The sequence below is a fragment of the Oryctolagus cuniculus genome, chromosome 5 (genome assembly GCF_051225735.1).
Source record: "Oryctolagus cuniculus isolate XC-2025 breed Fujian yellow rabbit chromosome 5, ASM5122573v1, whole genome shotgun sequence".
Lineage (NCBI taxonomy): Eukaryota > Metazoa > Chordata > Mammalia > Lagomorpha > Leporidae > Oryctolagus > Oryctolagus cuniculus.
In genome coordinates this window covers 153636957-153652989 of record NC_142871.1, presented here as the reverse complement: position 1 = coordinate 153652989, position 16033 = coordinate 153636957, and the positions used below count along the sequence as shown (strand labels likewise).

The 16033-nt window shown below is 47.9% G+C and overlaps 3 protein-coding genes across 3 annotated transcripts; 1 reads left to right on the top strand and 2 right to left on the bottom strand.

The window, feature by feature from the left end:
• Window positions 1–2552: 2552 nt before the first annotated feature.
• On the bottom strand, window positions 2553–13121 carry LOC100345683 (histone H3.1). Its single transcript, XM_089334386.1, has 2 exons — window positions 12424–13121; window positions 2553–3074 (listed from the first exon to the last, which is right to left on the bottom strand). The coding sequence occupies exon 1, from the start codon at window positions 13015–13017 to the stop codon at window positions 12607–12609; it is 411 nt and encodes a 136-aa protein (XP_089190512.1). The 5' UTR covers window positions 13018–13121; the 3' UTR covers window positions 2553–3074; window positions 12424–12606.
• Window positions 13122–13952: 831 nt separating this feature from the next.
• On the bottom strand, window positions 13953–14505 carry LOC100345939 (histone H2A type 1-E). Its single transcript, XM_002714205.6, has one exon. It carries the CDS (start codon window positions 14452–14454, stop codon window positions 14062–14064), a length of 393 nt encoding a protein of 130 aa, XP_002714251.1. The 5' UTR covers window positions 14455–14505; the 3' UTR covers window positions 13953–14061.
• A 238-nt stretch (window positions 14506–14743) lies between these two features.
• Window positions 14744–15357, top strand: LOC100346201 (histone H2B type 1-C/E/F/G/I). The gene has a single exon (XM_051855035.3). The coding sequence runs from the start codon at window positions 14846–14848 to the stop codon at window positions 15224–15226; it is 381 nt and encodes a 126-aa protein (XP_051710995.1). The 5' UTR covers window positions 14744–14845; the 3' UTR covers window positions 15227–15357.
• Window positions 15358–16033: the final 676 nt, after the last annotated feature.

The following is a 16033-nucleotide window of genomic DNA, read 5'->3' as shown; positions in this document are numbered from 1 at the left end:
GCCTGGCCTAGACTGGCTGTTGAGTGCACCAGTGGCTTGGAGATCTCTGTACCCCCCACCCTACTTTCAAATAATTGAAGATAAATTTAAAATGTGAAAACAAAAATATGCAGAAGCCCTTGGGTACAGCAAGTTTGTAATTATACTTGGGGCCACAGGGACGGTAGACTCTGCCAAAGTACTCCAGTAGGAGGATTGAGGAATATGGACACATATCAAACACACACGCTTACATGGAATTCTCTTGAAAGGGGAAAATTCAATGACCATGCTTCTTCAGTACCAAAATGCCTTATTTTAGCAACAGTTATAGGCATCACAACACAGTTTATGCTTAATGTTGATTAGGAAATGGATGGATGGCAGGGAATGATTTGATTTTTTCCCTTGTATTCATCAAACTTTTTTTTCTAATTTTATTTTTGAGATGTTTATATCTGTTTTAGGACCCATTACCCAAACTCCCAGCAATTTCTATATAAACATGTCCAAAGCTTGGGTCTTTATGTAAATCACACCCCCTGTCAACATCCCCTCTTCTGAGATAATAATCTCCAGGTTCCTGCTCTGGTCTTTGTCTAGGTTCACTCATCACTATTTTTTTTAAAGGTTTATTTATTTATTTGAAAGTCAGAATTCCACAGAAAGGAGAGGCAGAGAGGGAGAGGTGTTCCTTCTGATTGTTGACTCCGCAACAGCCAGAGCTGTGCTGATCCAAAGTCAGGAGCCAGGAGCTTCCTCTGGGTCTCCCAAGCAAGTACAGGGGCCCAATGACTTGGCCATCTTCTACTGCTTTCCTAGGCCACAGCAGAGAGCTGAATGCAAAGTGGAGCAACCGGGTATCGAATTGGTGGTCATATGGGATGCTTCAGGCCAGGGCGTTAACCCACTGCGCAACAGTGCCAGCACCCACCCATCGCTATTCAGGATTTTTTTTCCTGCCTCCTTTTCTAAAGTTTGAAGTGTTTTCATGGTAAAAATTCAACTCATTCTATGCTGGCAACATTAAAATTTCGATTGGAAAACTTTCAGAATGTCTACGTCCAGTTCTGATCTTGTTTCTGAACTCCAGACTCACATATACAGCTATCCACTTAATATGTATCTCCAGTAGAATGCTTAAGGGGTTTTAAAAATTGTCACACCCCAGTCTCCCAAACCTCATGTTTTATGGTTCTGCAGCATCAATCTGAGAAGTTCAACAGTACCATAGGGCAGTGGGTGAGCGTGCAATCCCTCGTGCCAAGTACTTGGCACATAATCTGCTGTAGTCCAGGTGCACCAGTGGCCAGCTTGGCCAGAATCACAGCCGGGCTTGGTGCCAAGCTCTCTGATAAGGGCTGTGGGCATCCCAAATGGCAACTTCACCTGCTGCCCTGTAATACCTACCCCAGATGTGGGCATCTTAATGACTACTCTAAATGAAGTAACACCTTGACAGTAGGGACTCCATTCTGGAGAATCGGAGACTCCATTCTGGGAAGGTGCCCCCCACACCATGAGACTCTGGTCTGAAACTATGAGCTAAAACAGTTAAACAATAGCAGTCCACTACATCACTCTTGGCAGAGCACAGAAACCCCCTAGCATGATCGCTCAAGCTTGGAAGTGGATAGGCCACACCTGGCTTGATGATAAAAATGTAATTTGTCTATGTCCTACATATGATTAAAACCAATACCTAGATGAATGCCAAGATTATAATTGGACTTGTTAAGATTGTAACTGGTATTGTCAAGATTATAATTGATACTAGTTTCGCATAGGTTTTAGGTCAGCTTGACCCCAGTAACCATGTATTCCCCTGATCCTAGCAACCCCTCCCGATTTCGTGGTTTTTGCTTTTATAGATCCTCTTGCTTTGGGCTTCAGGGTCAAGTGTTCTTTAGGGCATGAGCCCGCTCTCCACTGCTGGCAATAAAGGACCATCAGATTTTATCACTGTGTGGTGCTCATTTGTTTACACTCGCTCAGGTACAACAAAACATTTGCTACTTCTATTTTTTAAAATAACTTTTGAGAAATATTTATTTATTTATTTGAAAGGCAGAGTTACAGAGAGGTAGAGGCAGATAGAGAGATATCTTCCATCTGCAATGCTGGAGCTCAGCCAAACTAAAGCCAGTATTCAGGAGCTTTCTCTGGATCTCCCACGTGGGTGCAAAGGCTCAAGCACTTGAGCCGTCTTTACTACTTTCCCCAGCCATAGCAGAGAGGCGGATTGGAAGTGGAGCAGCTGGGATTTGAACTGAGCCCAAATGGGATGCTGGCACGGCAGGTGGCACTTTTACCCACTATGCCATAGTGCCGGCCCCTGCTACTTCTGTTTTTAATCCCATAAAATCCAATCTGGACAAAGCAGGCAAAGTTTTCAAAATCTCAACAGTTTTCCTCATGTTGAGGCATCTGTTTAACCTCCAATCTCATCATTAAGTGTTTACTTTTGATCATGAATCTTCTACCACACAGGCCTTGTGTTTTTTGAGCACAAACTCCTTCCTGCCTCTAGTTTTTTGAACCAACAATTTCTTTGAATTATTGTATGTTTACTCTTTTTTTTTTTTAAAGATTTTGTTTATTTATTTGAGAGGTAGAGTTACAGACAGTGAGCGAGGGAGACAGATAGAAAGGTCTTCCTTCCATTGATTCACTCACTCCCCAGATGGCCACAACAGCCGGAACCATGCCTCTCTGAAGCCAGGAGCCAGGTGCCTCTTCCTGGCCTCCCATGTGGGTGCAGAGGCCCAAACACTTGGGCCATCCTGCACTGCCTTCCCAGGCCACAGCAGAGAGCTGGATTGGAAGAGGGGCAACAGGGACTAGAACCCGGCGCCCATATGGGATGCCAGCACTGCAGGTGGAGGATCAACCCACTGCGCCATGGAGCTGACTCCTGGATGTTGAAACTTCAGCATCTCCCAGTCACTGTCCCACAACTTCTCATTTCTTCACAGCAGTCAGGATTCCTCTCTACTTGAACTTGCCGAGTTGTTAGCTTGTGGTCTCTGTTCTTCCCCTGGGGAGACAGCTTTCGGAGGGTAGGCTCTATCTTGCCCACTGAAGCATCTTAATGGCTGCCACAGAGGAAACACAATCAATTTGAAGACACCCTGAGTGAAATCCTTTCAACAGCTCTGATTGGATTCTTGTATTCACTGTTGCTATTTGTTTGACTGGGATCTTTATTCCCTTTCATCACTAACTTTTCCCTCCTATCCATTCAGTCTCTTGCCACCAGCAGCAGGGCCCTGGAACTACCCTGATCCTGTCAGTTCCCGCCCAGGGGCTTGTGTACTCTCTACATATTCTAGCAAGCAAGCTAGCATAGCAGCCGCATACCAGGAATTCAGCTTTCACAGGCCCAGACTGTGAAAGGAGGAATGGCATGGGCGGCTGAGTACTCCTCCCTGACTCTTTCCAATTAAGCAACTGTTGGTTCCAAGTTAACTTCCAACTGCTGAGCCCCTTTGATCATCACCATCTCCAGTTGTCAAAACCATCTGTCAGTGGGGAAACCCGATGGGGTGGGCACGGGGACCATGGGAGGTGAAATACATGACATTTGTAATCAAGGATCGAGGTAGGTGTCTCAGTCACAAACTACCTGAAATGTGCTGTTGACTTGCCCTCTCGCTTTCCCATTGTTTCTCTGTGTTTAAAGTTGACTCAGTGACATTCATCCATGGGCTCAGGGAACACATTGGTCTGTGGGTCCGCCTACTGGTGTAATAGGCGGCTGCCATTGCATTCCAGCTCTGTCACTCTTAACTGCTGCTGACACCTCGTGGTCAAGGAAGCCTGGTGCGGCTGCAGCAAGCGTGTCCACATTCCATCCTGACCAGGGAAGGAGAGAGGGGCAAAGAACACCCCAGCCATGTTGTGCAAATGGAAGCAGCTCAGGAAATGCCACCCTACATCTGTCACTGTGGACTTGACACTGAGGGCCCCTGGGGAAGAGAAAACTGCCAGGGGCTTCCACTGAACTTCTGTTATCTGCCTGCAGACAGACAGAGCCTCCCAAAGCAACTCAGCTGCTGTCAGTCACCTCCCAGGAATCTCACCAACCAGGGAAGATTTGTTTCATAGTAGAGGTGACCAGAGGTACCCACCACAAGCTGACAGACGGCCCCAGGCTATTTACCTAGGCCTCCGAGGACCCACTCACCTTTCTCCAAAATAATTTCATCTCCTCTGAGTTGTCCATAGGCCCTCTCCCCTCTACCCTAAGATGAGGTGTTTGCAAACTGCTGGGGTTTAGAGTATTTCCCTTCTTTCAAGTGCTAGTAGTTGCACAGAATAAATTTGTGTGCCTTTTGTCTGTTAATCTGCCGGTGGTGAGTTTATTCCATAGACTCAATTATCAAACCCACAGAGTCTAAAGAGAATTCTTTCCTCTTCAAAACTCTGAAGACAGTGTAATGTCACCTCTGCTAGTGCAGCATGGAACCAAAAGAAGTCTGAAAAGAGTTATTATGGAATGAGAAAATAGAAGCCAGTTCAGGGATCAGCAGCTTTTGCCTGAAGACTTTATCAATAAGAGAGGAAGGAGCACAGCTCTCGGAGCCTTGACTGGTGAGTTCTTACATCCTGAGGACACTGGAACTTCCCGATACGAAACAAATGAAATACGAACATTGACAACGATTGCATTACTTAAGAAGATAAGAACACAACACAGTTCTGACAAGAATCAAATTCTCATCTGGTTGCTGTGAGGGTCAAATATAACTGTTTGGGAAGTCTGGAAAATACCTTACAAATTAGAAGCGAGACTGCATGGTTAGATTCAATGCTTACTGTGAATGAGGTGTGCTGAGTTTGGAGTCCAGTGGCACTGTACTTTGTAAAATATCAATTTCAGGTCTAAGAATCTGTTACACTAATTGTATCTGTCTCAGCCCTGTTTTCAGGGTCAACACATTCAAGGCATATAAATATTTCTGTCAATGTTCTTTATGCACTACCACCCCCAAGCCTTGCATAAGACTCAGCCAGCCTTGCCTTTTGCTCTATAGAGTTCATTTCACTCATTTCAATACACTCTGCCATATTCCTCAAAACCTTCCACATTTGAAATACATGCCTCATTCAATGTGCTATGCCTTCAGGCACAGGATCTGTTATGTTCTGGGACTTGAAATATTGTTCCATATACAACTAAAGAACACCAACAGGACCTACTTAAAATTGGTGAGTTTTGAGTATCACCTGGGTTGAAATTTGTTTCATGTATACTAGCTGGGTGACATTTGGAGTTAAGCAAAACCATTCATGTTTCCTCACAGTACAGTGGAGGTAATACAAAATTTTTATGCTGATGAGGTGACTTGCTGAAACTACTTCTGAGCTTGGTCTAAAACAGAACACTGACTCCTGTGAATATTTCTTTTTAAATTTTTTTTATTTTTTAAGATTATTTATTTGAGAGAGTTACAGAGAAGGAGAGACAGAGAGAAAGGTCTGCCATCCACTGGTTCACTCCCCGAATGGCAATCTTGTGAGTCTCCCATGTGGATGCAGGGGCCCAAGCACTTGGGCCATCTTCTACTGCTTTCCCAGGCCATTAGCAGAGAGCTGGATTGGCAGAGGAATGGCTGGGACAGGAATTGGCACCTATATGGTATGTAGGCAATGCAGGCGCTGCAGGTGGAGGCTTAGCCTACTAAGCCACAGCACTGCCTGCAAGTACTTCACTGTTGTTCCTACCACTACCAAGGAAGAACAGGTGACTTTTACTAGTGATTAGGAAACAAGTGGGTTTTCTGAGAAGGGACCTGGAGCAAGGCAGAGTTTGAGAAATGAAAGACACACGACACTGCCTTCTGGTCCCCTTCCTATATAAACAAATTTTCCATGGCTAAATAGACAGAAACTCACTGACCATTAATTTAATACCGTCCTTCTCCCCAGGCTCAAACTGAAACTTCATTTGCCAGTATCTCTTCTAGTTAGATGTGTCCTTTTAGCTGAATTTTTGCCAACAACAGAATATAAGTGAAAATGAAGTTTGACATTTCCAAGCCTGGAGCACAATAATCTTCCACTAAGCATTTTTCATACTCATTCACCCTTCAGGACAAATGTGGAGAGCATGTTCAGGATGCTGAAACAGAGGCAAAGGCACCTGGGCTTCAAAACACTGCTTGGAAGCAAGCGTGGCCTGCTGTCTACAGCAACCGTTCTGGACCTCAGAACTGCAGAAAATCATCTTACATTGTGGGAAGCAACTGAGAGCTGTGGATTTAGTTCAACTATATATCCAGCCCCAAGGCAGGGTCCAGAGCCCTCATTTCTAAGAAGAAGTGGAGGCACTTGCGCGTGTGACAATCCTTAGACCAAGATACTCCATCACTAGAAAAAGAGGTAACATATCAGGTGTCATAGAAACTGTATTAGGGTTCTCCAGAGAGAGAGAACAAATCAATTAGATGATAGATAGATAGATAGATAGATAGATAGATAGATAGATAGAAAAAGAAGGTTTCTTTTAGGGAAGTTGTCTGAGAATTCTGAGGACAACTTACATCCTGAGGACACTGGAACTTCCCGATACGGGAAGAACATGGATGCAAGTAGGATGACTAAGGGTAAGGGTCTAAGATCCCAGGGGGCTACCAGTCCTTGAATCCAAAGGCCAGAGATTACCGATGTCCCCTGCAGAAGACAAGTTTATCTGAGCTCCCAAAAAGCAAGAGCCCAACAACCTTTCCCTCTTTGTTCCCTCTGGATCCCAACTGACTGGGTGGTGCCCGTGCACAGGGAGAGCAGATCTTGCCTGCTTGGTGCATGCGTACTCACACACGGGCCTGAAAAGTCCCTCAGAGATACAGTCGCACGCAAAGCTTTACCATCTCCCCATGTGCTCCTTAATCCGCTTAAATTCATGCCTAAAATTATTATAGCAACAAAGCTCAGTGTTGGAAAGTTTCTCAAGTTAACCAGTGAGAGGAAGGGACAGTATTCTCCACTGGCAATAAAATGCCTGTGATCATTCCAAGTTGGAGACCAGCCTCCCTGGATGTGCTGCCTCTTAGACCCTCAGGGAGAAAAGCTCGAGAAAGAAATGGAGACTCTAGGCCATTGACACTGGCCCCCAGAAGCTCCATAGAGTTATCTGAGCAAGTCCTGAAAGAATGAAGACTCCAGTTATTCTCTCCAATGGCACTCTTTAAAGAATAAGGTAGAAGTTGGCACTGTGTTGTAATAGGTAAAGCCACAGTGTGGCCTCCCATATGGGTGCCAGTTCAAGTCTCTGCTGATCCACTTCTGATTCAGCTTTCTCCTGTGGGCTAGGAAAGCAGTAGAAGATGGTTCAAGCTCTTGGGAGCAAGCTCCTGGCTCCTGGCTCTAGATAGGACCAGCTCCGGCCATTACAGCCATTTGGGGGTGAACCAGCAGATGGAAGATGTCTCTCTCTTTCCTCCATCATAATTGTATTTTGTTTCATTCAAATATAGGTTTGGCCATTGAACCATGAGCACTACGGAGGCTTTCACATAGACTTCTGTTCACAATAGGATGAGCGGTTTTATTAGTACTCGGGAACTCATTCATGTTTATCCCGTGTAACAAAACCTCAAAAAATGTGACATTTAAAGACCTTTTAGAAACCTTGTTTGAACTGGTTTTTCTAAAATAAGAATGGTGATTTTGCAGAACCTAGATCTCATTTCAAATGCGTTGTTACATAACTAATTCTCTTAACTCTTGGTATCCTTGAATCAGGCAGTCATCTGTGGCGTTAGCATTCATCTGTTCTGGCCCCTGCCTCTTGATTCACTACCTTGAGAAATACTTTTGAAAAATATGAAGTCAGTGTTGTTACCTGGAAATTTCAGTTTGATAAAAAGCACGAGGACCCTGGTTTAGGTAGTTGTCTCTCAGCACTGTGGCCACAACCCCATGTGAGCTCCCAACTCTATCTCTGGGCTTTTATTTTCTGGGGAGTGATCTTCCTACAGAAATATGTGAAGATCTCCTCCTTTCAGACTTCAGGCCTAAGTATGCGCTCATCTCAGTTCCCCAGTCTTTCCTACTCTCTCACCCTATTTAAAAACGACAACAATTCACTCCCCGCTCCCCCCCCCCCCCAGCCCTGGCAGTCTATTTTCCTAGTGTGCTTGATGCTTTCTAACACAACACACTTTCTGCTTGATGCTTTCTAACACAACACACTTTCACATGTGTGTAAAGAATGCAAAGAAGCTCCACAGAGAAGGGACTTTACCTGTTTACTGCTCTGTTTCCAGCATCTAGGGTAGTGCTGGGTATGCAGTAAGCACTCAAAAAAGCCTAGGTGCAATGAATGGATGGAAAAGTTAATAAGGTAAAATAAATGTATGTATAAAATAGAATGTCCATCCACTCTCTAGCCCCACACACAATGCCCCCTTGATTTATTCACCCCAACGAGCTCCTGGGTGAAGCAGTTGACCCAACCCACAGAGCTATCATGAAGATTAAATGCGATCAAGCCCCCTGGAAGGGGCTAAATTATAGACTTTAGAGCTAATGAAATCATGAGTCCTAGACTACTTGGACAATTCCTAAGAAAGGTGTCATTAACATTTCTGCTTGGCAAATGACTTAGAAGGAGAGAGCTAAATGGGGCTTAAAATAGACAGTCAGGGCTCTTAGATTCACCCAAAGCTGTTACTGACTGAATGACCTAGTGAAGGTTAAGCTGGGTAGCTCATCACTATTTTGGTAAAAGTATCTCTTGCTTGGTCCTTAAAGACACTCACATTTGCAATCCAAGCAAATTCAGTTTGTTAACGGAAGGCAATCACTTTGGCTGTAGCCATAAATTGAGCTAACTCTAGTACCACTGTATGAATGAAGTTAAACCTAAAACTTTTTTGCTTTTATTTTTTCTTAAAGATCTATTTTTTAAAATTTAAATCAGAGTTACACAGAGAAAGAGAGTCAGAGAGAGAGAGGCCTTTCATCTGCTGGTTCACTCCCTAAGTACCCAGAACAGCTGCAGCAATCCAAAGCCAGGAGCTTCCTCTGGGTCTCCAATGCAGGTGCAGGGGCCCAAAGGACTTGGACCATCTTCTACTGCTTTCCCAGGCCATAACAGAGAGCTGGATTGGAAGCTGAACAGCCGGAACTTGAACTGGCACCCACATGGTATGCCAGCACAGCAGGCGGCGGCTTCACCAGCAAAGCCACAGCACCGGCCCCTCAACCTAAAACTTTTACAGGCTATTCCTTTTCTCCCTATTTTGAGGGAAAGAAAGGTAATTTTTGGCTCAATGCTTGTAAATTCTTCGTTGGAATGAATCCCTATAACAAAAGACAGATTAACAGAAAAGCAAACAAATTCACTGGCATGCACTTTCACATCCATGAGACCAGACGGTTTTGATGAATTCCAGCTAATGTGGCATCTTCAGTAAAGAGCAACTAGTTTTTAAAAAAGATTTATTTATTTGAAAGGCAGTTAGAGAGATAGAGAGGGAGAGACAGAGAGGTCTTCCATCTGTTGGTTCACTGCCCAAATGGCCAGGGTTGGGCCAGGCCTCAGCCAGGAGCTTCTGTGTCTCTCATGTGTGGGCAGGCAGTGCCCAAGCAGTTGGGCCATCCTCTGCTGCTTTCATGGCTGCTGGGATCCGGCAGAGAGCTGGCATTGCAGGTGGCAACTTGACCCACTATACCACAGCCAGTCCCAAGAAGAATCAACTCTTTGAGGAATGACAACACAAATGGAAAAGGACCTTAAGTCTCTAGGGCTGGCAACTTGGGTGCAGGTGTATGATTGACAGAAGGCTGTCAAGCTTGTTCTGTGGGTTCTTCTGGTGCCCCCAGCTACCTTTCACTCCGATAGTTAAAGCTGTCTTCAGGGTTCTGCCTTTCTTCTCCCTGGGAGGAGTGGCTCAGGCTACCTGCTGTCTTTGTAAATCTATATTCCAACTTTTAGGCAAAAGAGGAAGGGCAGAGTTTTCCTGAATCTGCTTGTTGGCTGCCTTCAGCTCAACAACTCTTTGTATTTCGGGGCTGATGTTCTGATTTTCCAGAGAAATGTGGCTGTTGTGTTACAGAAATCTGAGGTGGGAAGACTCCCTTTGTTCAAACAGGCACCAGACAGTGGAGGATCAAAGCAGTTTATTACGCCAGCTGACTCAGCGGGAATCATTTCCCGAGAACTGAGCGACAATCCCAAGTTTTTTACAATACTTATAGGTTCATCAGCATCACACCTTAGCTGTTACAGCATTGGTGGGTTTAAATCGCAGCCTACGTGACTTAGGACCACACTCTCAATGGTCAGTGGGCCTACTATGTTTGTAGAAGCGATACCGGGGCAGATCTTTTAGGACAGATTTATGACTGGAGTTTACAGAAGCAGAACATAGGACTTCTTCCCCCCTAGACAAGATCACAGAGGGCAGCTGCTTCACTAGTTAATTGCCAGCAGCCACCTTTCAAGGTCTGTGTTGGGAGGAGGGTCTGCTTCTCTTTCCTTGTCTCTGGTTGTGGCTGTATTTCCTCTACAGTTGTTTGAGATGAGATTTAAGGCCAGGGAGATGCTGAACATGGGTGTCACTCTCTCTCATCAAGCAGGTCTGGATTTCTTTCTAGTATTCAGTTGTGCTCAGGTTTAAAAATCACAGTCCAGGTTCCTTTCTTTTGCCCTTATTTGGACCCTCAAAATAGATGGTAACTCCTGGAGTCCAGCTCCAGCCAGTCCAGGGATACCAAGGTGTGAGAGGTGTCAGTGCATGAAGAAATGAGACACACAGCAAGGCTGATGGCAGGGCTCTGGCTCTCAAACACCAGACTTTATTTTTATATCATAAGTCACAATAAGTTACAAGAACAAGTCTGTTGTCCACTTTCATTTAGTGACACTTTGATTTTCAAGGGCATATTCAGAGCATGGGTTACCGTCACAGACAGGTGCGAGATAACAGGTTGCCCACCCAAGCCAAGGTCTGGAGTGCTGTAGAGCTATGCAGAAATTGGCTACACAATCTAGCATAGCACCTTCCTAATCTAATCTTTACTAGAAGCCTCAATGCTCAAAGCAGGCCCTTTTTAAAATGTTTCCCCTCTTTGCAGTTCTTTCTGCAACTCTAATTTCTTTATTGTACTTATCTAAAGGTTCACTTAGATCTATTCCACAGTTTTGACATCCTAACCATTGCTGTATTTGTAGCATATACTGAATTAAAGCTTTAATAACATTTATCTTTACTCTAGTGGGAAGTATATACCAGGGAGCCTGTTGCCTTTTAATTCTTTCCCACAAGTGTAAAGCATCAACCCCTTCTCCTACAGTAATATTTGGCTTGATTAAAATTCTACAAAGCAATGGACATTTTGGGGGTTAAGAGGCTAAGTGCTCGTCCCTAAAATTAGCAATACAGCTATCATTAGCGGGACCACCAGGAAGCTCCAGCTTTCTCATGCAGAGTGTGGTTCCCTGCAAACCTAAAACCACCAAGAGGACCGCAGGGGTCCTTCTCCCGCCTTGCTGAGACAGACCTGCTGTGACCTTGTCAGCCAGCTGAAGGTGCCTGGGCCTAGCCAGGTAATCAGGAACGCTGTAGTGTAGACTATAGACTGTGCCATTCCAGAATGCTCAGGATGGCTCGGCTGAAGGCAACTAAGAAGCAACAGATGCCTAAAAGCTACTCGCCTAAAAACTTAGGAAAACACATTATCCTGCCCCGCTCGCAGCAGCGACAGGGTAGGGGAGGTACTAGAGGAATCCACAGAGCAAGGGTGACTACCAGCCTTTAGCAGACAGGTCTAATTCTCCCTTCTCCAAGTCGCCATCCATACAGACGCGCACCTTTCTCCTTTGCCACTCCAACGGAGAACCCGAGGCTGCTGAAGCAACAGCTCCCCTACAACCCACAGCCCCTACGTGAGGGGTCCTCTTGTTCCTATTACCGCCACCCCGCTGCCTCAGCGCCCTGCCTCTTCTCCGGGATGACACCCAGTACCTGCCTCCTCTCTGCAGTACAGCGAAATGCAACCTTCGCAGACACCTTCACTGGTCACCTTAAGTAATCAGACTCCTGTGACCTTTCTCAATATCACATGCACTTACCTATATACATGACGGGAAAGGATCTGGCACACTAATTCCCAAGCAACACATCCAATAATTTAAGCTTACAATGTGCCAATGTTAACAGGAATTATGTCGCTAAGATATTAGCATAACTTAACATAATTGAGACAATTGAGACTGCGGGCTTTTGGGAGGATCGAGAATAACTACCAACCAAGTAGCTTTCCGCTGCCAGGTGACCGCACAGCACTGGAGAAATGGGAGAGGTTAGTTTGTATCAACGAACAGGCCTCGCAAACCGAACTCACTTATCTGTCAATTTCCTGCAAGAGGCCAAAGCTGGAGCGCTCGGAAAAAGGATCCTAGGAAGCAAACTAACCAAAGCTTACTAAACTTACCCACTGAACAACTTCCCCGACGATGGGACATCCAAATCCACCCTTTGCCACCGCAAAACGAAGGGCCCTGAAGGTAATTCGCATTTCAAAGTGCTTAGCTGGGTCACAGCTGCTTCCGAGAGGACGTGGTGGCTCTTAGAAGAGCCTTTGAGAAGGGGGTTGGAGCGGAGGCGAGCGGGACCATTAGGCCCGCTCCCCGCGGATGCGGCGCGCCAGCTGGATGTCTTTGGGCATGATGGTGACGCGCTTGGCGTGGATGGCGCAGAGGTTGGTGTCCTCGAAGAGGCCGACGAGGTAGGCCTCGCAGGCCTCCTGCAGCGCCATGACGGCCGAGCTCTGGAAGCGCAGGTCCGTCTTGAAGTCCTGCGCGATCTCGCGCACCAGGCGCTGGAACGGCAGCTTGCGGATGAGCAGCTCGGTGGACTTCTGGTAGCGCCGGATCTCGCGCAGCGCCACCGTGCCGGGCCGGTAGCGGTGCGGCTTCTTGACGCCGCCCGTGGCCGGCGCGCTCTTGCGGGCCGCCTTGGTGGCCAGCTGCTTGCGCGGCGCCTTGCCGCCCGTCGACTTGCGCGCTGTCTGCTTCGTGCGAGCCATTCCCGAGCTCCACCGGGTCAGTCACCAAAATGGCGTACCAAGCGACCCAATTTCCCCTTTATATACGCTGAGAAACGGTCGGATTGGGCTCTCTGGTTTAAAAACATCCCGCGCGATAAAGCCATTGGCTGACGCTCCAGTGACGTAACTGGCGCCCCTGTGCTCTCATTGGATAAATTCCTCCACCTTCCAATCCCCGGGCTTCTGTTAGTCTGAGCTGGGAGAACGCCATTTCCTCGGCTTTCACACTGCGGGGCCCTCAGGAAGGTGGGCTCCAAGTTGCTGATGGCCACAGTCATTGTCTAACGGCGGGCAGACGCCCAGGGCCGCCCTTCCAGAACAATCTGCCTGAGCCGTTTCCGTCTTTCACGGCGTCTGTCGGCTGTCTCCGAGCTCCCTTCAGCGACCGTGGCCCAACGGCTGCGTTCCTGGCTGGAACCGCTGGGGAACGGCGGGTGGTGCCGAACGGAAACGCCAGGCCGACTTCCCCACGGTCCTGTCGCGCTCACGCGGCCCTCAGCCGCCTCTGCGTCCACGAGCTTCCGTGAGGAGCTCCCTGAGCCTCCCAGTGCTTCCCTCCCGGTGCCCTGCCCGAAGCAGCGTCGAGTGCGGAGCGCATCCGTAACCCCGGCAATGTGCATGGACTGGAAACGCCCCTCCCCTCAAACTTGGGGTATAGTGTTCTGAGTACCTTGGGGATCACCACAATGTGACAAATTGGACAGAATTTGCGGTTTAAGGCCCAAAACTGCGAGTGCCCTGGGGACCGCAACCTGTCATTACCCCGGCAACTGCTTAGAGCCAAATTAGGGACCTATATCATGAGTCCAAGTCGATCTGCAAAGCATTAGAAAAGCACTTCCCTTCAGAACTTGGGATGTATTTCAGGCCCACAACTGTCTTGAGTGCCCTAGGGAACGCTGTGCCGCCACTAGTGCGGGCTAACTCCTGCCCGGAGACCGTTCGTTACAAGCTTTTTTGCGACCAGGTGGATGGCTCTGAAAAGAGCCTTTGGTTTAATGGAGTCTACGGACGCCGGCGGCTTCACTTTCCCTTGGCCTTGTGGTGGCTCTCGGTCTTCTTGGGCAGCAGCACGGCCTGGATGTTGGGCAGCACGCCGCCCTGCGCGATGGTGACGCGGCCCAGCAGCTTGTTGAGCTCCTCGTCGTTGCGGATGGCCAGCTGCAGGTGGCGCGGGATGATGCGCGTCTTCTTGTTGTCGCGCGCCGCGTTGCCCGCCAGCTCCAGGATCTCGGCCGTCAGGTACTCGAGCACGGCCGCCAGGTACACCGGGGCGCCGGCGCCCACGCGCTCCGCGTAGTTGCCCTTGCGCAGCAGGCGGTGCACGCGGCCCACGGGGAACTGGAGCCCGGCCCGGGAGGAGCGGGTCTTGGCCTTGGCGCGCGCCTTGCCGCCCTGCTTGCCGCGTCCAGACATGACGAACCACAAAAATGAACCTTAGGAAAATTGCTAAGGTGGAGGCGCAAGCAGCTAATTATACACTGCTGTAGTTTCCTAAAGAAGCCTATCCGAGTTGTCGGATACAAATTGCAGCCAATCAGAAAGTAGCAGTAAAGCCAAGCCCCCTTCTAATTTCCTTAAAACGTAATGAGTTCAAAGGCCATAGTCTCCGAGGCGGGAGATGCAGAAGGAACCAATGAGAGTTCAGGATCAAAGCTACCCTATCAGAGTTGAAGATACTAAATGAACCAATGAAAATCCGAATCGCTGTAAAACCTTATTTGCATTCTCACCAAACAAATAGTCACCGTGCCTGCGTTTTCCCACACTTGGTTTCTTCTCACTAGAAGATTCAGAGGGTTTGATCATGCCTGAGCCCGCGAAGTCTGCGCCGGCCCCGAAGAAGGGCTCCAAGAAGGCGGTGACCAAGGCGCAGAAGAAGGACGGCAAGAAGCGCAAGCGCAGCCGCAAGGAGAGCTACTCGGTCTACGTGTACAAGGTGCTCAAGCAGGTGCACCCCGACACCGGCATCTCGTCCAAGGCCATGGGCATCATGAACTCGTTCGTCAACGACATCTTCGAGCGCATCGCCGGCGAGGCCTCGCGCCTGGCGCACTACAACAAGCGCTCCACCATCACGTCGCGCGAGATCCAGACGGCCGTGCGCCTGCTGCTGCCTGGCGAGCTGGCCAAGCACGCCGTGTCCGAGGGCACCAAGGCCGTCACCAAGTACACCAGCTCCAAGTGAGCGCCCGAATTGGCGCCACTACCCCTCACCCCAAAGGCTCTTTTCAGAGCCACCCACAATATCTCCAAAAGATCTGTAACCTGGGGTTTTGTGTGTAGTAAATATTTAACGCTGACACTAAAATGTTCTCATAGTGCTGGCTTGTATTGTGTAAGGGTTATGAAGAAACACAATGGAGTTGGATGCTTGTTATGTCGTCCCCTAGGTAGGTCAACCTGCATTACTTTTTGAAGTACTGTTGTATTCCCGGAGTCCTAACTGGCTTTCGGTCATCTTAAAGCCCAGTTCAAATGTTTTTGTAGAAATCATTGGAGTATGGAACGAACGGTCCCCTATGTCCGCTACTTTCCTACCTGTCCGAACACCCGCGTTTCAGAATTGACAACAGCAGGACGCGGGGGGGGGGGGGGGGGGGGGAGAAGACGTGAGGTCTGCATAGCTACTAACTTAACTTTCATGACTGCTGCGGTGAGGAGACGGGACCCGCCTGCGCCAGGCTCTCATTACAGTTCCAAGCGCTCCTGGGGTTCGAAAGCTGCCCCTCGGAATGCTGGCGCCTCCTGCCAGTCACTACATTTTCCTGAGGTTTCATTGGAAGGCAGGATGAAAACAAAAATCATCATACCCGTAATCTCGTGGCACAACAAGGTTACACCAGCAAATTTTTTAAAATAAAAATCTTAACTTTGTCACTAAAGGTCATTTGGCGCTAATTCCACTGTTCTGAACGACTTAGTAGATGGGGAGCCCTGGGCTCTGGCAGTGTAACCCAGAGGTGAGTCTCTCCCGAGTAGGTATCGCAAATGC

What these genes read in the sequence shown, in the direction of transcription:
- LOC100345939 (XM_002714205.6), bottom strand. Translation starts at nt 14,454, where the DNA reads ATGTCTGGACGCGGCAAGCAGGGCGGCAAGGCGCGCGCCAAGGCCAAG.
- LOC100345683 (XM_089334386.1), bottom strand. Translation starts at nt 13,017, where the DNA reads ATGGCTCGCACGAAGCAGACAGCGCGCAAGTCGACGGGCGGCAAGGCG.
- LOC100346201 (XM_051855035.3), top strand. Translation starts at nt 14,846, where the DNA reads ATGCCTGAGCCCGCGAAGTCTGCGCCGGCCCCGAAGAAGGGCTCCAAG.